Source organism: Megascapheus bottae, chromosome 1 (assembly GCF_031878675.1).
Source record: "Megascapheus bottae isolate mThoBot1 chromosome 1, mThoBot2.hap1, whole genome shotgun sequence".
NCBI classification, from domain to species: domain Eukaryota; kingdom Metazoa; phylum Chordata; class Mammalia; order Rodentia; family Geomyidae; genus Megascapheus; species Megascapheus bottae.
The window spans coordinates 3,498,098-3,522,035 of NC_143509.1; the positions used below are offsets into that span (position 1 = coordinate 3,498,098).

The 23,938-nt window shown below is 53.3% G+C and overlaps 2 protein-coding genes across 2 annotated transcripts; one reads left to right on the forward strand and one right to left on the reverse strand.

The window, feature by feature from the left end:
- Positions 1 to 22: 22 nt before the first annotated feature.
- Positions 23 to 8,518, reverse strand: Atg4d (autophagy related 4D cysteine peptidase). Its single transcript, XM_090337042.1, has 10 exons — positions 8,281 to 8,518; positions 7,499 to 7,582; positions 7,240 to 7,413; positions 5,649 to 5,925; positions 5,500 to 5,564; positions 3,298 to 3,428; positions 916 to 994; positions 751 to 827; positions 553 to 672; positions 23 to 254 (listed from the first exon to the last, which is right to left on the reverse strand). Exons 1-10 carry the CDS (start codon positions 8,480 to 8,482, stop codon positions 72 to 74), a joined length of 1,392 nt encoding a protein of 463 aa, XP_090193168.1. The 5' UTR covers positions 8,483 to 8,518; the 3' UTR covers positions 23 to 71.
- Positions 8,519 to 21,098: 12,580 nt separating this feature from the next.
- S1pr5 (sphingosine-1-phosphate receptor 5) lies at positions 21,099 to 22,772 on the forward strand. The gene has a single exon (XM_090337338.1). The coding sequence runs from the start codon at positions 21,112 to 21,114 to the stop codon at positions 22,318 to 22,320; it is 1,209 nt and encodes a 402-aa protein (XP_090193464.1). The 5' UTR covers positions 21,099 to 21,111; the 3' UTR covers positions 22,321 to 22,772.
- Positions 22,773 to 23,938: the final 1,166 nt, after the last annotated feature.

Sequence of the window (23,938 nt, forward strand, 5' to 3'; positions counted from 1 at the left end):
GCTGCGCGCAGCCCGGGCCGGGCCGCGGGCCGGGCCATAAATAAAAAAATAAATAGTCTCGCATCTTCCCACTATAAAAACACGAAGTCCTCGGCGCTCGGCCGCTTGGCCCTGAGGGGCCCCAGGCGAGGCGGGCGGGGCGCGGGCGGGGCGCCGAGGTCGTCCAGGCCGAGGTCCTGCGCGAGGTCCTGCGCGTGGCCCTCGGCCACGGTGAACATGGGGTAGCGCTCGGAGGCCGGGGAGGAGCTGCGCACCTGCGGGGGGGCGAGGGGCGGAGACTGAGCCCGCAGCCAATCAGTGCTTTCAGCCCTGCGGCCGCAGGCATTGCGCGGATCACATGGTCCGAGCTGGCCAATGAGCGTCGGCCCCGGGAACCGCTGGGAAGTGCGGTGCCGGCGGAGGACGCCGCCCACAGCTGGCGGCCCCAGGGCGCGGCGAAGCCCAGGCCTGAGCTGAACCCCCGCTCCTCCTGAGGGCCCGGCTACGCCGGGCTGGGGCGCCTGTTCCTCTTTCGCTGTCAACCCTGCCCCGAACCCCACTTTTGTTTCTCACCCTGGTCAGCTCGGAGCAGAGCCGCTCAAACTCCTTCCTGTCCCTGGCGTAGAACCCCACGGTGCAGCTGGGGTCCATCTTGGAGAAGGCCATCTTGCGGGGTGAGGTGCAATGGAAAGACTGAGGGCAGAGAGGGAGGTTCAGGGTCCCCAGTCCCTCCCTGTGCCTCCAGTCCCACTCAGGTGGCCCCGCTCTCACCTCCAGGGGGAAGTCAGCCTGGCTGACGTCCACGGTGGGCTGGCAGTAGTGGGGGTCCAGATAGAGCAGGAAGTCATCTGTGGGGGGAGGGGGACAGGTGTAAGCTGAGGAGGGGCTGGGAAAGGCGGGGAGGGGGGGGCACGATGTATCAGGGGCGGGGCCTACCCTGGTAGCCAATGAAGTAGAGGGAGTGGCGGGGTTTGCCCCCCATGATGCCCAGGCACAGTTCAGACCTCAGCAGCTCCTGCAGGGAGAAACAGGCCAGGGCTGATGTGGTTGATCAGTCACTCAACAAACACTGAGCCTACCTGGGAACCCAAGACACAATGGGGCAGCCTTGATCAGGCCAAACACACACTGTTCCACTGGGGCCGCCGTTCTACTTTAGGACAAGCGCTCAGGACCACAGTTTGAAGGCAGCCAGGACAGGAAAGTCCCATGAGACTCACCACCTACTCAGAAAAAGCCAGAGCCATCCTGTGGCTCAAGTGGTAGGGCCTTGAGCAAAAGAGTTGCGGGTCAGATCTCAGGCCCTGAGTTCAGATCCACAACTGACCAAAAAAAAAGGAAAAGAAAGAAAATCAGGCTTTCCAGCTTCTAGAACTTGTTCTTGCGGGAACGCTTCTGTATTTGCTTCTTGGGGGAGAGGGCTTGCTAGCCCTGTAGTCCTGGACTGGGGCAGTTTACCTGCCTTTTAAAGTGGGGGCTGTTTTTCTTGTTCAGTGATGGGAATGAAACCCTTAACAGGCCTTGATTGGCAAGGCAGATGTTAGGCCACCTGAGCTGAGCTCCACCACCAGCCCTCAGGGCTCTGCTTCTGTTTTAAGCTGAGAAGACAGGCAGATACCATCGTACCAGGCTTACTGAAAGAGATGGGTATCTCAATTTGCTGCCAAGGTGGACCTCAAAATTCATTCTTGCAAGGTTCTAAACCAGCCAGGGCACGGAAGGACCTGAGACTCTTATCTCCAATTAACCTCTAGAAAAACGGGAAGCAGGGCTGAAGCTCAAGGGGAAGGGTGATAGCCTTGAACTGAAGAGCTCAGGAACAGTACTGAGGCCCCATGACCTCCCCCCCCCAAAAAAAAACAAATTCAATCCTACTAATCTATCTCTTGAGTATCTGAGATTACAGGAATGAACCATTGTGTCCAGCCCAAATATTTGATTTTTATTTATTATTCTTATTATTTGGCCAGTCCTGGGGCTTGAGTTCAGTGCCTGAGCACTGTCCTGGGAATTTCTCAAGGCCAGCACTGTACCACTTTAGCCACAGCACCACTTCTGGCTTTTTCTATGTATGTGGTACTGAGGAATTGAGCCCAGGTCTTTGTGCATGTTAGGCAAGCACTCTACCACTAGGCAACACTCCGAGCCCCAAATGTTTGATCTTTATTTTTTGCCGGTCCTAGGGTTTGAACTCAGGGCCTGGGCACTGGCCCTAGGCCTCCTTGTGCTTAAGGCATATGTGCCACCACTTGAGGCAGCCACTTCCAGCTTTTTCCTGGGTGGTTTCTTGGAGATATGAGTCTCACAGGTACTTCTGGGGCTGGCTAGACCAATCTCAGAGCCAAAAAATAAAAATCACTGTTAACGGCTCACACCTGTAATCCTAGCTACTCAGGAGGCTGAGATCTGAGGATCGAGGTTCAAAGCCAGCCCAGGCACTAAAGACTGTGAGACTCTTCAATTAACCTCTAGAAAATGGGAAGTGGGGTTTGGTTCAAGGGTAGGATGGTAGCCTTGAGCTGAAGAGCTGCAGGACAGTGCCCAGGCTGAGTTCAAGCCCTATGACCCACAAAACCAAACCAAAACAACAACAAAAACCAACTGTGATCGGGCTGGGAGTTTGGCCTAGTGGTAAAGTGCTTGCCTAGCATGCACGAAGACCCGGGTTCAATTCCTCAGTACCACATACATAGATAAAAGCCAGAAGTGGTGCTGAGGCTCAAGTGGTAGAGCTCTAGCCTTGAGAAAGTCCAAGGACAGTGCTCAGGCCCTGAGCTCAAGCCCAGGACTGGCAAAAAAACAAAACAAAACAAAAAACAACTGTGATCCTCAGATCTCAGCCTCCTGAGTAGCTGGAATTACGGCTGTGAGCTACTAGCTCTGAGATTGATCTCAGATGTTCCAAGCACACTGCTATGACCCTGAACCTCACATCAGGAAAAGTCAGACATTTCTGCTTGTTTGGTTTTCCCCAAATCCCAGCACCCTCCACAGCAATTGGCACACGGTAGGTGCTGTATAAAGGTTCAATAAAAACCATCCATTAGATGGATGTGGTAGCAATCCATTCTCAGTCCCAGATACAGGCAAGAGAATATTCGAGGTCAGTGCAGACTACACAGCAAGTTCGAGGCCACCCTGAGCTGAGAACTGAGATCCTATCTCAAAAAGCCTAGAGCTGGAGGGTGGCTCTTGAGTAGATCACAGACGAGGGTGCCCAAGGCCCTGGGGACAGTAACATGAGACTCAGGGGGAATGAACAATCTTAACCGGAACTGCAAGCTCAGCAGGCTTGCAGGTGAAGGAGGCAGAACCTACCTTCACACAGGGCACATACACGGGATTTAGCGTCTCACCACCCAGCCGCACGGGCACCAGAATGATGACAGACTTCCACTCGGTCGTGGGGTCAGGCCTGGCCACCAGGTGTGCCACATCTGCCTTGTACACTGCAGGGACAGGGGTGTGTTTCACTGGCCTGGGTCACCACCAAATCCACCCTGCCAGCCCTGCGCCTGGAGTGTGGGACTCAAACCTCAGGGCGCAACCTTATCTGTGCTACTTTCTTAGCAGACAAAAGAAATGTCACCACCAGCAAAGATTATTCTTCCCTGTCCCCAAAGTCCCCCAGGTAATCGAGGGGCATACAGTTGATAAGTGTGGGTAGCCCCATTTCAGACAGGCCAACTGAGGCCCAGAGGTGACCTTGATAACGTTACAAAGCAAGCTTTGTGCTGTTCAGGTAAAAGCTCTAGGTGGAGCCACGCCCCCTTAGGCCACACCCCCACCCTTCCCAAGTCAGTCTCAGACCTCCAGCTGCCTCTCATGAAAACAGCAAGCATTTGATTACTAAACGAATCTGGGTTTGTCTTCGTGTCTCTCTTGCCTTCCTCCCTCCTCCATGAACACACCGCTCTCAGCGTCCCTCCTCCTCTCAGTACCCTAAATTCCTTTGGGGCCCCTATGAGGTAGACTCTTGGAGAAGTGTGAATCTGCATGCTTGCACGAACACTTAGATGTAAAAAGCCCTTCTAAATGTTATAAACCAGGTATCGTGCTGCATTCCTGTAATCCCAAAACTGAGGCTGAGCAGGAGGTTTGAGAGTTCAAAGTCAATCTGGATTACATAGAGATCTTGACTCAAAAAGCAAAGCCAGAGGCCAGGAGTTTGGCCTAGAGGTAGAGTGCTTGCCTAGCATGCACAAAGTCCCAGGTTTGATTCCTAGGTACCAAATACATAGAAAAAGCCAGAAGTGGTGCAGTGGCTCAAGTGGTAGAGTGCTAGCCTTGAGAAATCCCAAGGACAGTGCTCAGGCCCTGAGTTCAAGACCTAGAACTGGCAAAAAAAAAAAAAAAGAGCAAAGCCAGTGGCTCGTGCTTAGAATCCTAACTATTATTCAGGAGGCTGAGATCTGGGAATCATAACTCATCAGCCTAGGAAGGAAAAGCCCATGAGGTAGGGGCTCCAGGGGTAGGGAGGTAGCCCTGAGCAGAAGAGCTCAGGGACAATGCCCAGGCCAAGGGGCATGGTGGTATCCTTGAGCTGAAGAGCTCAGGGACAATGCCCAGGCCAAGGGGCATGGTGGTATCCTTGAGCTGAAGAGCTCAGGAACAACGTGCAGTCCCAGAGTTCAAGTCCCACAACCAACATCAACAAAAAGCTGAGTATTAGCCTTGATCCCAAAAGCTCAGGGACAGCACACAGGCCCTGAGTTCAGGACCAGCCCCCAGAACAAACATAAAAGTACTCTCAGTACACTCAGTACCAACACACACAATAACTCATGTTTCACAAGCTGAGCCGTAAGCATTTTTCTTGAATCATTCACTAATAGGACACTGATGAAAGGAGAGGCCACACTTCAGAATATGTCTGCGATGTCCGCAGAGTAAAACCACATGGCTGAGTGTCAGCCGCCCACGTCTGAAATCCTAGCTGCTCGGGAGGCTGAGTTTCGAGGATCTCAGTTTGAAACTCATCTCCAATTAATCCCCCAAAAGCCCGAAGTAGAGCTGTGGCTCTGCTGGTAGAGCAGCAGGCAGAAAAGCTCAGGGTTAGCACCCAAGGTTAGACCCCGGGATGGGGATGGTAGTACAGGCCTGGAATGTACTCAGAAAGAGGAGAAAGGAGAAAGGAAGAGCTGACTGCTGATAATCATGGTAAAGGAGCCTGGGGCTCCACTCCCACTGTAACCCGAGCTCCTCACCTCGGGAGCCTGAAATCTGGGGATCTGAGGTGAAAGCCAGCTTGGGCAGAGAAGCTCACCAGACTCTCATCTCCAGAAAAGTGCAAGGGGTGCTATGGCTCAACGTGGTAGAGTGCTAGCCTTGAGCAAAAAGAGCTCAGGGCCAGGGCCCGGGCCACAAGTTCAAGCTCCCTGACCTTAGGCTAACCCCTCAACTTGTGGTGGGAGGAGTAGAAGAAGGCACCCTAAGTCCATTTCCTGCTGCACTGGGGACCCCGAGTCTGCCCCTGCCTTGGAACTGGAACCGGAACCCAGGGTCACAGCCCTCTTTTACCTGTACAGTCCTGAGACACGTACACTGCCAAGCGGGGGACCTCATGGCAGCTCTCCACAGCTTTCCTGGAAGGAAGGAAGGAAGGAAGGAAGGGTCAGCCTCAGGGCCTGAGTCTCCCCAGGGGCTCCCCCTTCCCAGCCCGATCTCACCTCAGGATGTGGGCCACCAGCGATGGTCCATACCAGTCCCCTGCTTTCTTGCCTGAGCTCTGCCCAAGCTCCACCAGCCGATGGAGGCCGAAGGGGGCCCGGGGGTGATCCGCGAACCAGGACACAATCTGCCGATGCCAACGTTCCTGCTCAAGCTCGGGGGCACCCTGGGCCCAGCAAGAAGGCAGCCGGCGGGGAGGACCTGGAGGCTGGCCTCGGGAGGCTGATGCGGACAGCTCGGCAGGGGCCAGGACGGAACCCTCTGCCCACGTCCAGTCTAAGGGGGAAATGAGATACACAAACAAGGCCAGGGTGTATAACAGCGCCACAGTATTTGTGTGTGCATGCTGGAACTAGGATTTGAATTCAGGACTTAGGAGCTGTCCCTTGGATTTTTCTCTCAAGGCTGGTGCTCTCTCATTTGAACCACAACCCCACTTCTGGCCCTTTGCTGGTTAATTGGAGATAACTCACTGACTTTCCTGTCATGGCTAGCTTGGAACCTTCGTCCTCAGATCCAGCCGCCTGAGTAGCTGGGACTACAGGCGTATACAACCACTCTTGGCTTTCATAAATGATCTGATACTCTAGAAAACCCTGAATGGAACTATAATTTTCACACTGCCTGAACCTTTTTTATTTTTTCCTGTGCACTGAACCTGGGTCTTGAACTCTGGACTTGGGCGCTGTCCCTGAACTCTTCAGCTCAAGGTTACCACCCTACCCCTGGAACCAAAGCCCCACTTCTGGTTCTCTAGTGTGGTTAATTGGAGAGAACAGTTCTATGGACTTTAGTACCCAGGCTGGTCTTGGACTTTGATCCTCAGATCTCAGCCTCCAAAGTAGCTAGGAGGCGTGAGCCACAGCACCACGTTATCTCAGAGCATTTTTGCTCCAGGCTAGCTAGCACTCTATCCCGTGAGCCTCATGCCACTTCCAGTTTGGAGAGGTTAACTGGAGATAAGAGTCTTCAGGGGGAAGATCCTCAGATTTCAGCCTCTAGAATAGCTAAGATTACAGACATGAGGCACCTGTGCCCAGCCCAGCCTTTTATTTTATGTTGAGATAGGAGGCCCATATCTACCCCAGGCTATCCTTGAACCTTCACATCTACTCTCTTCCAGTTTCAAGTGCCAGGAATTCAGGTATGCTAAACCATACCTGGCTCTTAAAACATACAATTGGGACATCACTTGAAACCACTTACTTCTTGAATCTTTTTTCTTTTTTTTGTTCTGCCTGTCCTGGGATCTGAGCTCAGGGCCTGAGCACTGTCCTTGGGCTTTCACAAGGCTAGTGCTCTACTCCTCGAGCCACAGCAACCCTTGTGGCTTTTTCTGTGCATGTGGTACTGAGGAATCAAACCCAGGGCTTCATGCATGCTACACAAGCAGTCTACCACTAGGCTATGCTCCCAGCCCCAACAAATCTTTGTTTTCTTTGATTGGTAGTGACACTTGAACTCTTGGCCTGGGCATTTTCCCTGAGTTCTTTAGCTTAAGGACACCTACCACAGTGCCACTTCCTCCTTATTTTTAACACATGACAGCCACTAAGCTAGCACACCAACCCTTTCACCTGTCTGACTCACCTCTGGGCAGGAAATGCAGTAGCAGGCCCTGGGCAAGCATCATCTGCCCCGAGCGTAGCATGCATCCCCAGCCACAGTCGGAGGTCAGGCAGCCTCCAGCCAGGGGTGGGAAGTCCCTTCGGTAGGTGAGCCACAGACGGGACACGAAGTCCCTCTGGAAACGCTGGATGTCACCTGCAAGACCAAGTTTATCAGCTGCCTCCAGGGTCACCTCAGGAATGTTCCCCTCTGTACCCTGTTCCCGACCCAAGTTGCTTACCCTCGCCTTCAAAACAGTAGTGGCGGCCACAGACGTGAACACTGGAGATCTTACTAAAACTCGTCCGGCTTTTAACTGCCCAGCCTGCAGAGGAAGAGGTATGTGGGGTGGGGGGAGGAAGGGGAAGGAGAGGGAGGACACAGGGAGGACCACACAACAAAATGATGGCTTGCAGAGAGACTCGGTAGCTCACCCCTGTAATCCTAGCTATTCAGAAAACTGAGATCTGAGGATTGTGATTTGAAACTAGCCTGGGCAGGTTAAGCCTTACGTGAATCACCAAAAAAAAAAAAAGCTGGAAGTGGAGCTTGTGTGGCTCAAGTGATAGAGCACACGTGAAAAGAATGCTCAGAGACAGACAGTGTCCAAGCCCTGAGTCCAGGACCCAGGCCTGGCACACCGTGCACACACATCAAGACGGATCCCCGAGCCGCAGGAACCGAGTCCTTACTCTGCCCGTCTGTGGAATGGGCACAGACACCCCGCTGAACGGAGAAGACGGGGGGCGGGGGGGAGAGTCCCTAATCCGTGAGCACAGGAACTTGGGGAGGGACGAACTTCAGGGGACTCGGGTGAGTGCACCCATTTTACAGCGAGGGGAAACCGAGGCACACGGGCGCAAGAAAGGGGAGCCAAGGTCAAGCCGGGGACGGGCGGGGCCTGCGAGCGCGGCCGCGGGGCTGCGGGGCCGACGCGGGCGGCGCCAGGTGCGCGCCTCCGCGGGCTCGGGGCCCCTCCGCGGGCTCGGGGGCCGGCGGCGGCCCGCACCCCCTCCGCCTCACCATACTTGACGTTGTTCCAGGCCGTCAGGAACTTGGCTTTGAACCGGTCCACTTCGTCCGGCTCCCCCGGGGCGGCCCCGGGCGAGCCCAGGCCGTTGGGCTCCGGCATTCGGGGACCCCGTGGCCTGCGCCCCTCGGGCCGGCGCGCGTCCTCCGGGCTCCCGCTCCGGTACTGCGCGGCGGCCGGGGACACGGAGTTCATGGACGAGCCGGGAGGGCGGGCGGCGGGCGGACCACGGCGACCAGGGCGACCCGCGGGCCGGGACGCCGGGGAGCGGGGGCCGCTACTCGGGAGAAGCCGCGGAGCTCCGGTGGCCCGCGCTCCCCGCCGCTGCTGCAGAAGCCTCTGTCCCTGCGGCCACCGCCGGCGCCATCTTGGCCCCCGGAAGGAGGTGGGCGTGGCCCGCAGGCTGCCCCGCCCCGCCCGGCCCCGGGAGGCTGGGAGGCGTCCGGCCCAGGCCCCGCCCCGCCCCGCCCCCTTACGCCCGAGCGCCTTATCACGCCGCCCAGGCCCGCGGGAGCCCCTCAGTCTCTTATCAGAGCGCGCACAGCGCGAGGCCACGCCCACCACCCCTGAGCCCTTCCGGGCCACGCCCACCTGGAGGAGGCTCCGCCCAGGGCCGTGGCCACGCCCCCTCGGACTTCCCTGGGTCGCCGCGCCTCTCCCCCCATACCTGGCACTGGCTGTCTTCCCGCCTCACAGCGACCCTCCGGGCCTGCACCCTCCCACCTCAATCTAGGCCCCAATCTAGGTGCGACCCCCTTGTGGTCAGCTCCTCCTCCTCGGTGCCTCTGTTCCAAATGCGTGGAATAAGAGAGAAATCCTGGCACCCAGACACCCGTGGCTCCCGCCTGTCATCCCAGCTACTCAGGAGCTGAAGTCAGCCCAGACTGCAAAGTCCCTGAGGCTCTTATAAAAAGCTGGAAGTGGAGCTGTGTCCTAAGCTGTAGAGCGCCAGCCTGGAATGAAAAGGCTAAGTGAGAGTGCGCAGACTCTAAGCTCCAGCTCCAGGACACATACACACACACACACACACATATACACACACATACACACACACACATACACACATACATACACACATACACATACACACACATACATACACACACACACATACACACACACACATACATACACACATACACATACACACACACACATACACACACATACATACACACATACACACACACATACACACATACATACATACACATACACACACACATACACACATACATACATACATACACACACACACACACACACACACACACACCCCTCAAGCAAAACGATGTGGCTAAAGTGCTAGGATTGCCTGTCTAGTTAACCTTGAGGCAGAGAAAGAGGCAGAGAGATAGAGAATAAATAGCTTTGGTGTGTCAGGTTAATTTCACTTTCAGGTTATACATTCATTTAATACGTGTGTGCTTTACAACACGTCAATTATCTTAAGACAGCCAATAAATCTTTAAAAAGAAAATTTAAACACGGGCCAGGAGTTTGGCCTAGTGGTAGAGTGCTTGCCTAGCATGTACGAAGACCCTGGTTCAAGTCCTAGGTACCACATACATAGAAAAAAAGCCAGAAGTGGTGCTGTAGCTCAAGTGGTAGAGCTCTAGCCTTGAAAAGGCCCAAGGACAGTGCTCAGGCCATGAGTTCAAGCTCCAGGACTGGCAAAAAAAAAAAAAAACAATTAAACATCTGAGTTATGTATTCAAGGATGTTGGAGGATGAGCTGAATTCATCCCTATGCTGTGTTCATCAAGATGAGGGACTCTTAGAGTTCAGTAAAGCCCTACCCCATGGTGGTGACCCTCTGAGCCACAAAAAAGGCATCCTCAAGTGGCAGGATAAGAAAAGCCAAATATGAGGAGGAAAAAGTTCAGAAAAGGCAGTTACCTCCTGATGTGCTCTCCTTCCCTCCTCCCACCTTCTCCCCCAACCTGCCCAGCTCAAAATCAGCAGGTGGAATCTCACCTTGGGGTCTTGGTATCTGAACTGAGGAAGAGTCTGATAACCCAAGTTCAAAATCAGTCAGAGGGCAAGCAAGATGGTCATGCCTTCCAGTAATCCTAGCTACTTGAGAGCCTGATATCTCAGGACTACAGTTTAAAGCCAGCACAGGCAGTAAACACTGGGAGACTCTTATCTCCAATTAACCACTAGAACACTGGAAATGACACAGTTGCTCCAGGGGTAGGGTCCTAGCCTTGAGCTAAAGAACTCAAGGACAGCACCCAGGCCCAAAGTCCAAGCCCCATGACCTACCAAACAAAAACAAAACAGAGGAGGAAAGTCCAAGAGAATTTTTTTTTTCAGACATAGGGCTTTGAACTCTGGACCTAGGCGCTATCCCTGAGCTCAGCTTTTCAGCTCAAGGTTAGTGCTCTACTATTTGAGCCACAGTGCCATTTCTGATTTCCAGTGGTTAATTGGAGATAAGAGTCTCACAGGCATTAGTACCCAGGCTGGCTTTAAACTGAGGTCCTCAGATCTCAGCCTCCTGAGTAGCTAGGATTACAGGCATGAAATACTGCTTCCCGCCTCTAGTCCCAGAGACTCTTATCTCCAATGAATCACAAAAAAAAACAGGAGTACAATTGTAGCTCAAGTGTTAGAGCTCCAGCTTAGAGTGAAAAAAAAACTCAAGTCCTAGGACCAGCACACACACACACACACGAGCACGTAAGCGGCTTTCATAAAGTAGGATTTGACTCTCCTATTATGATGCCTGCTCCTGAATTTGATTGGCATCCTCTCAGCCATTCCAAAAATGCTTCTGTGTCTCCACCCAGTCAGTTCCCATGGCCCTGGGTGAAGTAAATCACGCCCTCCCAACTCTTCCCAGGCTGTGCAGCTGCTGGAAGAAATGACAAGCGCTTAAAACAAACATGAATACAGACAGGCTCTTTCTCACGGTATGTCAACTGTCCTTGTCAAAATGCTTCGATGTCCTGGAGCCATCCAGGCTTGTTTCTCAAGCATCTTCAAAACCATGGGTGTGAGAAGATCTCCATTCAATCCCCTATACCACAAAGAAAAAAAAAGGAATAAATATACTCTTACTCTGAGGTTCTGTGATGGAATGTTCTAGAAAACAAGGTTGACCACTTTCTGCCTATTTAGCAGAAAGAATGTACTTTTCATTCCTTCAGTCAACCTCACTATCATGAGGATTTCCTGTGTCAGAGGGTATACAGAGCCAAGTACTGGTACCTCATGCCTCGACCAAGCTACTCAGGAGGCTGAGATATCAGGAGCATGGTTCAAAGCCAGCCCCGGCAAGAAAAATCTGTGACTCTTGTCTCCAATGAACCACTAAAAAGCCAGGAGTGGAACTGTGGCTCAAATGATAGCCTTGAGCACTAAAGCTCAGAGACAGTGCTAGGCCCTGAGCTCAATCGCCAGGATTGGCATACCAAAAAAAAAAAAAAAAAAAGTGGGGGGTGGGCAGGGGTGTGGTCTAGTGGTAAAGTGCTTGTCTAGCAGGCAAGAAGATCCTGGTTCGATTCCTGAGTACCACATACATAGAAAAAAAAGCCAGAAGTGGCGCTGTGGCTCAAGTGGTAGAGCTCCAGCCTTGAGAAAGTCCAAGGACAGTGCTCAGGCCCTGAGTTCAAGCCCCAGAACTGTCCAAAAAACCGAAAAAAGGCTCACTAAATTGATGTTACATGACTTAAAGCTGTTGGGCCGGGAGTTTGGCCTGGTGGTAAGAGTAATTGCCTAGCATGCACGAAGATCCAGGTTCAAGTCCTTGCCACCACATACATAGAAAAAGCTGGAAATGGTGCTGTGGCTCAAGTGGTGAAGTACTAGGCCTTGAAAAAGCCCAAGGACAGTGCTTAGGCCCTGAGTTCAAGCCGAAGTACCAGAAATAAAATAAAATAATGAACTCATATCAGATGTTGGTAGCTTATCCCTGTAATTCTAGCTAGTCAAAAGACTGAGATCTGAAGATCTTGGTTCAAAGCCAGCCAGGGCAGAAAAATCCCTGTGAGACTCATCTGATTATCCACTCAAAAAGACTGGAAGTGGCACCGTGGCTCAAGTGGTAGCCATGTAGCCTTGAACAGAAAAGTTTAGAGACACTGCCCAGGGCCAGAGTTCAAAGACAGGATTGACACAAAGGAAGGAAAGAGAAGAAAAGAAGAAAGAAGAAATTGAGCCACTCAGCCATTGAGTGGGTACAGAGTCTCCTAAGCAGCCAGTGACTCAGTGGCCTCACGTGATGGCCCAGAGGCATCTCTCAGAAACCCAGCCCACAAGCCCTGCAGCTGCACCTGGCTTTCTGCCCTCCCATGCCAGGCTGGCAACAAACAATGTGGTGCCAGGACTTCTCAGGAAAATGCTCAGACCAGGGTTGGAGGCGAGGCTCACTCACCACACCCACAATCTCCATCCTGGCCAGTCAAGACAGCCCTGAGCTGCACACGTGATCTGAGATGGGCCAATGAAATTCCACACTGAAATCTTTGGTGCAGCTGTAGGAATTAGCTGACTTCACTATCTCTACCTATGGGTTTGTTTGTTTGTTTGTTTTTGCCAGTCCTGGGGCTTGAACTCAGGCCCTGGGCACTGTCCTTGGACTCTTTTTTGCTTAAGGCTTGTGATCTACCACTTGAGCCACAGCACCACTTCTGGCTTTTTCTGAGTATGTGATACCCAGGAATTGAACCTAGGGCTTCATGTCTACCACTAAGTCACATTCCCAGCCCCTAAATGTGACTATTTTATGATATGTAAATTCTGTATCCAAAGAGCTATTGAAAAGCCATTATGTGAAGATAATCTAGTAGTTAGATCTGAGCCAGACCACATACAGAACTTTCTTTTTCCTTCTTTTGTGATCCAGGGGCTTGAGCTCAGGGTCCTACTCTTGCTAGAAAGGTGCTTTGCCACCTTGGCCACACCCCCAGTCCTTTTTTGCTTTTATTTTTTACATAGGGTCTTGGGTTGCTTTCCGTGCAGGACAGCAATCCTACTTATCTGTGTCTGGAGAGTGGCGGGATGACAGAAACTCACCACTGAGTCTAGCTAAATTGTTGAGATGAAATCTCAATAACTTTTTGTCCATATTCACTACAAACCCTTGAAACCATATGAACTTTAAACCCCAAATAGCAGAGATTCAAGGTATAAACCATTGTGCTTGGCTGGGATGTGCTAAACACGTTACAAGAAATTTGTATGTAGAGGAAGGCACGGGTGGCTCACACCTGTAATTCTGGCTACTCAGGAAGCTAAGAATTGAAACTGTGGCTCCAGTGGTAGAGCACTAGCCTTGAGTAACAAAGCTTAGGGATAGCACTTAGGCCCTGAGTTTAAGCCTTAGGAGTGGGCAGGAAGGGGGTTGAAGAGTGATAACTCACTGAGAAGTAATTCTGTTTTCATGCATATATTCCTTGGCTTCCATTTAACCCCAGCTGTCACAGCAGGCACTTGTGTATGGATGAGCTGTGATTTCCCCATTGGGGGATTTTCCTGGTCCAGTACTGCCAGAGTGAGAGAAGAAAGAGGTGGGGCTATGTTCTAGATCCATTCATCCTTTAGAAAAGGCAGGGTCCTCTTCTCACCATCTCAATATGCCTTTCCCCTCCCACCTTGAAGATTCTTCTTTGTCGAGTCTTTTGGAATCTCTAATTAAAAAAAAAAAAATATTCAGGGCCGGGAGTTTGGCCTAGTGGTTAAAGTGCTTGCCTAGCATGCACGAGGACCCGGGTTCGATTCCTCGGTACCCCACATACATAGAAAAAGCTGGAAGTTAACAGGGCACGCTGGCTCACACCTGTAATCCCAGCTACGCAGGAGGCTGGGGTCTGAGGATTATAGATTGGAGCCAATGAGGGCGAAAAAGTGAGATTCATTGTCCCCACCACCAGGGGGACAGTGAACCCTCAGCAGTACCCAGCACCTAGCATTCGCTTGTGGGGTACCAGGTGATTCCACTATGAAATCCAGAGTGAGTTTATGGGCATACTTTTTGTTGTTGGTGGTGGTCATGGGACTTGAATCCTGGGCCTGGGCACTGCCCCTGAGCTTTCCAGCTCAAGACTACCACCCTACCCCTTGAGCCACAGCCCCACAGCCCCACTTCCCTGGCATAATATATATATATATATATATATTTTTTTTTTTTTTTTGCCAGTCCTGGGCTTGGGCTCAGGGCCTGAGCTTTGTCCTTGGGTTTTCTCAAGGCTAGAGCTCTACCACTTGAGCCTCAGCACCACTTCTGGCATTTTTTCCTATGTATGTGGAACCGAGGAATTGAACCCAGGTCTTCGTGCATGCTAGGCAAGCACTCTACCACTAGACCAAACTCCTGGCCCCTTTCATTTTTTTATTGGTATGAGTTTTTCTGTCTAATTCAATAGTTTTTCTGTCTGTAATTGTGTCCCTTTTTGTCCTCCCCCCCAAAAAAACCCCTACTTTCAGCCCCTTCTCCAAGCTGCAGAGTTCTGTCTGTTCTCCAATGTCTTGTGTGGATGTTGTCTGTTTGCCAGGCCTGGGGCTTGAACTCAGGGCTTAGGCACTGTCAGTCAGCTTTTTCACACAAGGCTAATGTTCTACCACTTGAACCACAGCTCTGCTTTCAGCTTTTTGATGGTTCATTGGAGGTAAGAATCTCATGTCCTTTCCTGTTGGGCTGGCTTTGAACTAGAATCCTCAGATCTCAGCCTCCTGAGTAGCTAGGATGACATGTATGAGCCGCCAGCAACTGGATTTAAATTTTCTTATCTATGAGAAGAAACAGTATCATTCAGTTGAACTACATTACTAGTAACTTGCTTTTCCACTTAAGGAAACTTTCTGGTAAATAGCTACAATATTAGGTACTGCCTTGTTGAGCCCTAGCATGCAGTCCTGGGCTCAAGGCTAGAGCTCTACCACTTGAGCCACAGCCCCACTTCTGGCTTTCTCTGTGGATGTGGTACCAAGCAATCAAACCCAAGTCTTCTTACATCTACTCAAGCACACTAGGTCACACTTCCAACCAGACAGGCTTTGTGATTTGGAACCAGAGTTGGCCCTTGGGCTTCTACCTGGAGGCCTCCCCCAAAGTCTGTGTGCTCTGATGTCTGGCTTAATGCTTCCAGATCTCAAGCTCAGGCTGTAAAACTTGGGGGCAAGACTCTGCAGCTGCCCTTTAGCTCCCAGGACATATTGGGGGGGGGGTGGTAAGGTGGTAAGGGAGTAGGAGAGTTCCAGGAGACATTTCCTTGGTCTAGGAGACACAGACAAGGCTCTGCCACAGAAGTGGGTGCAGACTGGGTGGGGTGACCGCTGTGGGCACTGGCTGTGCCAGTGGAACCTGCCCAGCAGGTGTGCCAGCCCAGGCAGGCCTGGGGCACACAAGTTCCAGCAGGAGCACTGTGGGGGATGGGGGGACACTAGATCACCAGGTGCAAGTGGAGATGGGGTGCCATGGGTTGGGTGGGGCCTGGACCCCACACATTCTGCTACTGGGATGCAGACGTAATTGGTAGATCAATTGTGGAGTTCCAACTTTTTTTACTACAGCTGTGGGAGTGGGCCGTGTGACTATCTATATTCTATTTTATTTGATTATTTTGTTTTATTGTATGTATTTATTTAGTCTATCCTTGGTTTTGAACTCAGGGCCTGGGTGCTGTCCCTGAGCCCTTTTGCTCAAGGCTAGCATTCTACCCCTTGAGCCCAGCCAAGTGCCACTTCTGACTTCACGGTGGTTCATTAGAGATAAGGGCTTTTCTACTCAGGCTGACTTCAAACTGAGATCTTCAGATCTCAGCCTCCTGAGTAAGTAGGATTATAGGCATGAGCCACAGATCTACAGCCTGGCTTGACCAAGGTAATTTGAACTATGCTAACTGCCCTTTAAGAAGGAGGAAAGGTTCAGTCAGGGAAGGCTCCTGGGAGGAGGTGAGCAGTGGGGAATTGCTTTCCAGGTAGATTCATTCAGAATGGGTGAGGAGAAGCCAGGGGTGTAGCCTAGTAATAGAGTGCTTGCCTAGCAGGCTGAAGCCCTGAGTTCAATTCCTTGGTACAAAATACACAGTAATAGCCAGAAGGGGTACTGTGGCTCAAATGGTAGAGTGCTAGCCTTGAGCAAAAGAAGTTCAGGGATAGGCCAGGAATTTGGCCTAGTGGTTAAAGTGCTTGCCTAGCATGCATGAAGACCCGGGTTCGATTCCTCGGTACCACATATATAGAAAAAGCCGGAAGTGGTGCTGAGGCTCAAGTGGTAGAGCTCTAGCTTTGAGAAAGTCCAAGGACAGTGCTCAGGGCCTGAGCTCAAGCCCAGGACTAGCAAAAAAAAAAAAAAAAAGAAGTTCAGGGACAGTGCCAGGCCCTGAGTCTAGTCCCCAGGACTGGCAAAAAAAAAAAAAAGAGGTGCAGGCACTCGGGGTGGGGGAGGGGCGCACACAGCAGCTGAGAAGTGGCAGAGCTGAGGTCCTTTGGTGCCCAGAAGAGCTCAGGAGGTGTGATTGTCGCCTGGGAGTTGTGAAAAGGTCACCACCCCACCCAGGAGGTCATTATGGGGTTCCAGACAGGGCCCAGCTGGGTGCTAGGCAATGCCCTATCTTTAGGGTGCTTAGCTTAGGTTCTAAGTGAGATTAAAGAGTGAACGCTCCCCTCAGGACCCCGTTGGCTGGGCTGCCCTGGTTTGTGTCTGTGATTGGTTCAGATCAGAGCTGGGTGTGTGTGGGGCGAAGAGAAAGTCCCTTAGGGGTGTGACCTGGGCTGGGTGGCTTGATTCCCCCCTCCCCCCCCACCATCGGGACACCCCCTCACCCCTCAAAATCCCTGGGAAAGAAGGCGGTTCAAGCTAGCCCCTCAGGGAGGCTGAGATCTGAGGATGGCAGTTCAAAGCCAGCCCTGCAGGAAAGTCCAGGAGACTTTCTCCTGATCTCCAGTGAACCAATCAAAGGCAAGATAACAGAGAACAACCAACAAACAAAACACCCCTGGGGGGCCCACCTCGCTGTGCAGTTGGACTTGGACTCTAGTGAATTGGGATTGTCTGGCCTGGGGTTCCCCCTTTACTGAAAGAACTGGGGGCCACCAGGACGCTCCTGGGAACCTAGGGAGGGCGGGGACAGGCCAGCTGGGACTGGGTTCTCTGCCTGGAGGTCAGAGGGAAGCGTGGGAGAGCGACCAGATGGCGACCACAGACAGACACATGCCTGAGACGGAGGGGGACACCCAGGAAGGAAGACAGGCATTCAGTAATGCATTCATACTTTTTTTTTTGCCTGTCCTGGGACTTGAACTCAGGGCCTGAGCACTGTCCTTGGGCTTTCTCAAGGATAGCGCTGTCTCGCTTGAGCCACAGCACCACTTCCAGCTTTTTCTATGTCCGTGGCACTGCAGAATCGAACCCCGGTCTTCGTGCATGCTAGGCAAGCACTCTACCACTTGGCCAAACTCCCAGCCCAGATCCATACCTTTTGTGTGCCAGTCTTGGGGCTCGAACTCAGGGCCTGAGTGCTGTCCTTGAGCTTTTCCATTCAAGGCTGGTGCTCTACCACTTGAGCCACAGCACCGCTTCTGGCTTTTTGCTGGTTCATTGGAGATAAGAGTCTCATGGACTTTCCTGCCTGGACTGGCTTTGAACCTTAGTCTTTAGATCTCAGCCTCCTTGAGTGGCCGGAATTACAGGCGGGAGCCATGGATGCCAGCCTTGACTGGCACCAACCCAGGAGACGTTCAAATCCGGGGTTCCTGTGGGGCGCACCGGCTTGACAGTCAGGCGGGACCACAATGCCAGCTAAGCGGGGGTCCAGGCAGACTCTCCTGTGGGGACCCCACGTTCCCCTGGGGCTCCTGCCTGCGCCCCTGGTCCTCCCCCTCCGGAGTTGGGGCGCCGTGGGGCAGGGCTGGGGACCCGAGTCACCCTCTGGCCCACGTCCTCCGCCCACCCTTGGGGAGGGCTGCGCTGCTGGGTGACCCCTGCGCGTTCCCGGGTGGGAAGTGGCCCAGGCAGAGCCCGCCCTCCGCCCTCGCCCCGGCTGCGGGTCCTCCCACCGCGGCCCGACCGATGGGGAAGCCGAGGGCTCCCCGTGCCAGTCGCCGCCCGGCGCTCTCCGGTGCCGCGGCGGGTGGCACAGACTGGCAGCCCCGGGCCGAGTGCCCGGACCCCAAGAGGAAGGGGAGGGTCCCCCCGCTGGCGATCGCTCCGCAGCCAGCTCCGGCCCCTCAGCCCCCACCCCGGGAGCTGCACACTCCGCTCCAGGCTGCGGCTGCCCCAGGGCGCAGGACCAGGGCGCAGGACCAGGGCGCAGGGGTGAGTGTCGACAGCTGGACCTTGGGGGGCGCAGGGCTCGGCCGGGGCGGGAGGTCTCCCCGCATGGACACAGCTTGGCTGCTTATTGGGCTTTCACCATCCTTTTTACAGGAACCCCTTACCTTGGGGGCCAGATTTGGGGCTCCTCTTGGACAAAGTTAGGATCCTTCAGTTCTGTCACCAGGTTGGTTAGGATGAGGGACTCTGTCCCTCCAACCCCTGAGTGTTTGGTGATCCCATCCCAGGGCCCTCCACCGGTGTCTGTCCCTCTGTTAACCCCTGAACCTGCTTAGGCTCTCCCTGCCCTAGGCAATGTGTTGAAAAGTCCCTTTTCCCTTGGGACCCGGTGACCAAGGCTTGAGTGTGAGCCGGTGACCAAGCCGGCTTTTTCTTGTGGTTTGGGTTTACTTGGTGTGCTTGTCCCGCTGAGAATGGAAGTCAGAGTTGATCCAACCTGGACAAAACACTCTGCCTCTCAACTACTCCATCCCCAAAAGCCCTGAAATCCACTGTGTGCCATCTTGGGGGGCTCAGGGTTCTGAGTGCTAGTCCTAAGTTTCCTCAAGGCCACAGCTTCACTGCAGGCATTCTATTCTGGTGGTTCACCAGAGATAAAAGTCTCATAGGGGCCGGGAGTTTGGCCTAGTGGTAGAGTGCCTGCCTAGCATGCATGAAGACCCAGGTTCGATTCCTGGGTACCACATACATAGTGGTGCTGTGGCTCAAGTGGCAGAGTGCTAGCCTTGAGAAAAGCCCAAGAACAATGCTCAGGCCCTGAGCTCAAGCCCAGGACTGTCAAAAAAAAAAGTCTCACAGGCTTTCCTGCCTGCGCTGCCTTTGAACTGTGATCCTCTAATCTCTGCCTCCTCAGTAGCTGGAATGACAGGTGTGAACTCAGGCCCACCTTGCATCCTACTTCTGGTGACAAGTGTGTCACTCGGTCACAGCCATATCTGCATGAAGCATTATCTGTCTGCCCTCCTCCCTCCCTGCCTGCTGTAAAATGGGTGGGTAAAACCAGCTTTCTCACAGGGTTTTTTTGTTTTTTAGCAGGAAAAGGCCTTGTGTATAACCGGGAGGGGGGGTGCAGTGTGGAGTGCTGAACCCCAAGTTGGATGTGGGTAGAGGCTGTGAAATTATGGCCTGTGTCACTGGGTGTGACAGGCCTGGTGTGACTGAATTATTGTCTTTGGTTCTGTATCCATCTGTCTGTCCATGTGTGAATACAGAATATATTTGCTTCTTAAATTTGGCAAAGGTCTGCATTAAGTTTAAACAAACCTCTTTTTTTTTTTCTTTTCTGTTTGAACATAGGCCCTCAATCTTGCTGGGTGGGTAATTTACCATTTGAGCCATGCCTCCATTCTTACTTTATTTTTGCGGTTCATTGAACAGTTTTCTGTGCTTAGCCTCTAAGAAGGATTATAGGTGTGAGCCATTAGTAAATCAGCAACTGGTCTTCCTTTTTTTTCCCCCCTTTTTTGTCTGTCATGGGGCTTGAACTCTGGGCGTGGGCACTGTCCCGGAGCTTTTCAGCTCAAGGCTACCACTTGAGCCACAGTGACACTTCTTTGAACAGTGATCTTCAGATCTCAGCCTCCCAAGTAGCTAGGATTACAGGCCTGAGCCACTCACGCCTGGCTTGCATGGTCCTTTATCTCTGTATTTGTGTCTGTTTCTGTGCCTGGTTGTGTTTGTGTATGCACATACTCCTGTATGTTCATCTGGAATGTACACATCTAGATAGATATTCTTGCCGGGTGTTATTAGTATACTTTTAATGGGGCTGTGTGTCACCTTGTTATTACTGTGGGTCAGTTTCATGAGCACCCTCTTTTATGCAGAACCCTCTTAAATCAGGCTCCAATGGCTCACACCTGTAATCCCATGTACAAGAGGCTCACTTCCAAGCGAGCTGGGAGAGGAAAGTCCCTAAGATTCTTCTACTTCTTCTTCTTCTTCTTTTTGGTGCCAGTTCTGAGGCTTGAACTCAGGACATGAACTCTCCTCCTGACCTTTGTGCCAAAGCTAGCACCCTCCCACTTGAGCCACAGCTCCACTTTCAGACTTTGTAAAAAAAAAAAAAAAAAAAAATATATATATATATCTATATATATATATGTATATACTTTGGGTAATTTAGTGGAGATTAAGAATATCACAGACTTTCCCTTCCCAGGCTAGTTTCGACCCAGGAGTCCTCAGATCTCAGCTTCCTGAATAGTTAGGATTTACAGGCGTGAGCCATGACGCCTGGCTTCTTGGCTTTCTGTGAGACTCTCATTTCCAATAAGTCAGCCAAAAAAAAAAAGCTAAAAGTTGTGGTTCAAGTGGTAAAGCGCCAGCCTGGACTGAAAAAGCTCAGGGACAGCACCCAAGCCTCGGGATATATAAACTAGGAACACAACTTCTCCAAGGCACCCCCTCCCCCTGCGCGGAGGGGGGGTGTCGCAGGCAGTTGAGGGCACTCCTTTCTTTTGGGGGGGGTGGAGATCGGGGGAGGGGTCGTCCGCTCTGACCCTGCCCCCATCCTCCCCGCAGCCTGAGGGTCGGGCGGCCCATGGAGCCGGGGCTGCTGCGGCCGGCGCCGGTGAGCGAGGTCATCGTCCTGCATTACAACTACACGGGCAAGCTCCGCGGGGCGCGCTACCAGCCCGGCGCGGGGCTGCGCGCCGACGCCGCGGTGTGCCTGGCCGTGTGCGCCTTCATCGTGCTGGAGAACCTGGCGGTGCTGCTGGTGCTGGGGCGTCACCCGCGCTTCCAGGCGCCCATGTTCCTGCTCCTGGGGAGCCTCACCTTGTCCGATCTGCTAGCCGGGGCGGCCTACGCCACCAACATCCTCCTCTCGGGACCCCTCACGCTGCGCTTGTCGCCCGCGCTCTGGTTCGCCCGGGAAGGCGGCGTGTTCGTGGCCCTGGCCGCGTCCGTGCTGAGTCTCCTGGCGATCGCCCTGGAACGTCACCTCACCATGGCGCGCCGGGGTCCCGCGCCCGCCGCCGGCAAGGGGCGCACGCTGGCGCTGGCCGCGGCCGCCTGGGGCGTCTCGCTGCTCCTGGGGCTGCTGCCCGCGCTCGGCTGGAACTGCCTGGGTCGCCTGGAAGCCTGTTCCACCGTGCTGCCGCTCTACGCCAAGGCCTACGTGCTCTTCTGCGTGCTGGCCTTCCTGGCCATCCTCGGGGCCATCTGTGCGCTCTACGCGCGCATCTACTGCCAGGTTCGCGCCAACGCGCGGCGCCTGCGCACGGCGCGGCCCGGAGCCGCGCGGACCCCGACGGCGGCGCGCGCAGCCCGCGCGCCCCGCTCGCTGGCCCTACTGCGCACGCTCAGCGCCGTGCTCCTGGCCTTCGCCGCCTGCTGGCTGCCTCTGTTTCTCCTCCTGCTGCTCGACGTGGCGTGCCCGGCGCGCGCCTGTCCCGTGCTCCTGCAGGCCGACCCTTTCCTGGGCCTGGCCATGGCCAACTCGCTCCTCAACCCCATCATCTACACGCTCACCAACCGCGACTTCCGACGCGCGCTCCTGCGCCTGCTCTGCTGCGGCCGGCGCCCCTGCCGCCGCCACGCGGGGTCCCCCGGCAGCTCCCAGCTGCCGTCGGGCAGCGCCACCCGGGCGTCCCGTGGGCCTCGCCACGGCCTCACCCTGGCCCTGGACCGCAGCTCCAGCCGCAGCGAGCGATCGTCGCCCCAGCGCGACGCAGGGGACACCAGCGGCTCCACCACCAGCACGGGGAGTCCCCGGGGTACCCACGGTCCCCGGGATCCGGGCCCCTGAATCAGCCCCCGACGGACGCCCACCCCATCCCCAAGACTTTTGTTACCAGTTTCTGTGTGCCTGGTTCTGAGGAATCGAATCCAGGCATGCTACACAAGCACTCCACAGCTAAGCCGTATTCCCAGCCCCCCCAACCCAAGAGTTTTTACTTTTTTTTTTTTTAATAAAGGAATTTGTAGGAAATGATAGCCAAGGTTTAAACCCACAATAGTGGCCTGTACAGAGAAAAAGAAGAAAAGAAAAACAAACAAAAAACACCCTGCACCTTTCTAGAATTGACGTTCTGGAGGGAGAGATAATGCAGAGAATTCCCCTGACCTTACAGTGACAGACTGCCATAGAGATGGTGAAATGTCAGTTGGAAATGTCACTGCCATGTGAACACCTCAAGGAAAAGTTTTTCTGGATGAGGAAACAGGAAGTGCAGAGGTCCTGGGGCAGGAATATGTGTAGTGTTGAAGAATAAGGATCGCGGTGTGTGTGTGTGTGTGTGTGTGTGTGTGTGTGTGTGCCTGAAGCAGCAACAGAGGGAGAGAAGGGGAGAAGATGACAGGTTGGGCAAGACCTTGTGGGTTGTGGGAAGGAAGGCCTTGGCTTTTACTCTAAATGATGTGGGAACCATGATTGTTCCCAGGCAGAGGAGGGACTTTCCCTGACTCAGGGGTTCATAGCTATCCTGTGACCCTGGTGGAGAAGTCAAAGGCCATCAAGAAGTGAAGGAAAGCTGGCCTATAATCCTAGCTATTCAGGAGGCTGAGATTTGAGGATCCTGGTTCAAAGCCAGCCTGAGAAAGTGGTGTTGTGGCTCCACATGGTAGAGCTGAGCTCAGGGACAGAGCCCAGGCCCAGAGTTCAAGCCCTGTGACTGAAAAAATAAAACAATACAAAGACAGCCTGAGTAAAAAGCTAACCAGCAAAAAAGCCAGAAGTAGAGATGTGGCTCAAGTGGTAGAGCACCTGCCTTGAGCCAAAAAGGACAGCAACCAGGCCCTGAGATTGGAGATTGAGCTTCAGAATATCCTCTCTCTCTCTCTCTCTCTCTCTCTCTCTCTCTCTCTCTCTCTCTCTCTCTCTCTTGCACACACACACACACACACACACACACACACAAAGAATGAATATAGTTTATTATTCATACTCCCCTAGAGTTATTTTCTCACCCCAAGTTGTCAGATGAAGAAACTCCAGGGGCCAGGAGTTTGGCCTAGTGGTAGAGTGCTTGCCTTGCAGGCACGAAGACCTGGGTTTGATTCCTTAGTACCACATACATAGAAAAAGCTGGAAATGGTGCTGTGGCTCAAGAGTTAGAGCTGTAGCTTTAGAAAGCCCAAGGACAGTGCTCAGGCCCTGAGTCCTAGCCCCAGGACTAACAGAAAGAAAAAGAAAAAAAGAAACTCCCACCAGCGAGCCACTGGCCCTGGCCAGGAAACTCAACAGCAGCACTTGAGCACCACTTGCAGCCTTTTTCTGTATCTGGAATGCCAAGGAATCGAACCTGGGTCTTCGTGAACGCTGGGCAAGCACTCTTACTATTAGGCCAAACTCCCAGACCTGCCCCACTTGACGCCTCGGCTTGAGGGTCCCGCGCGCCACCTGTCGGCGGATCTCCGAACCGCAA

Excerpts from the sequence above, each read along its gene's own strand:
- S1pr5 (XM_090337338.1), top strand. The coding sequence starts at position 21,112 with ATGGAGCCGGGGCTGCTGCGGCCGGCGCCGGTGAGCGAGGTCATCGTC.
- Atg4d (XM_090337042.1), bottom strand. The coding sequence starts at position 8,482 with ATGAACTCCGTGTCCCCGGCCGCCGCGCAGTACCGGAGCGGGAGCCCG. Across the intron at positions 7,414-7,498 it reads CTACTGTTTTGAAGGCGAGG|GTGACATCCAGCGTTTCCAG; the intron begins GTAAGCAACTTG and ends TTGGTCTTGCAG. Across the intron at positions 995-3,297 it reads TGTATGTGCCCTGTGTGAAG|GAGCTGCTGAGGTCTGAACT; the intron begins GTAGGTTCTGCC and ends TTCTCCCTGCAG.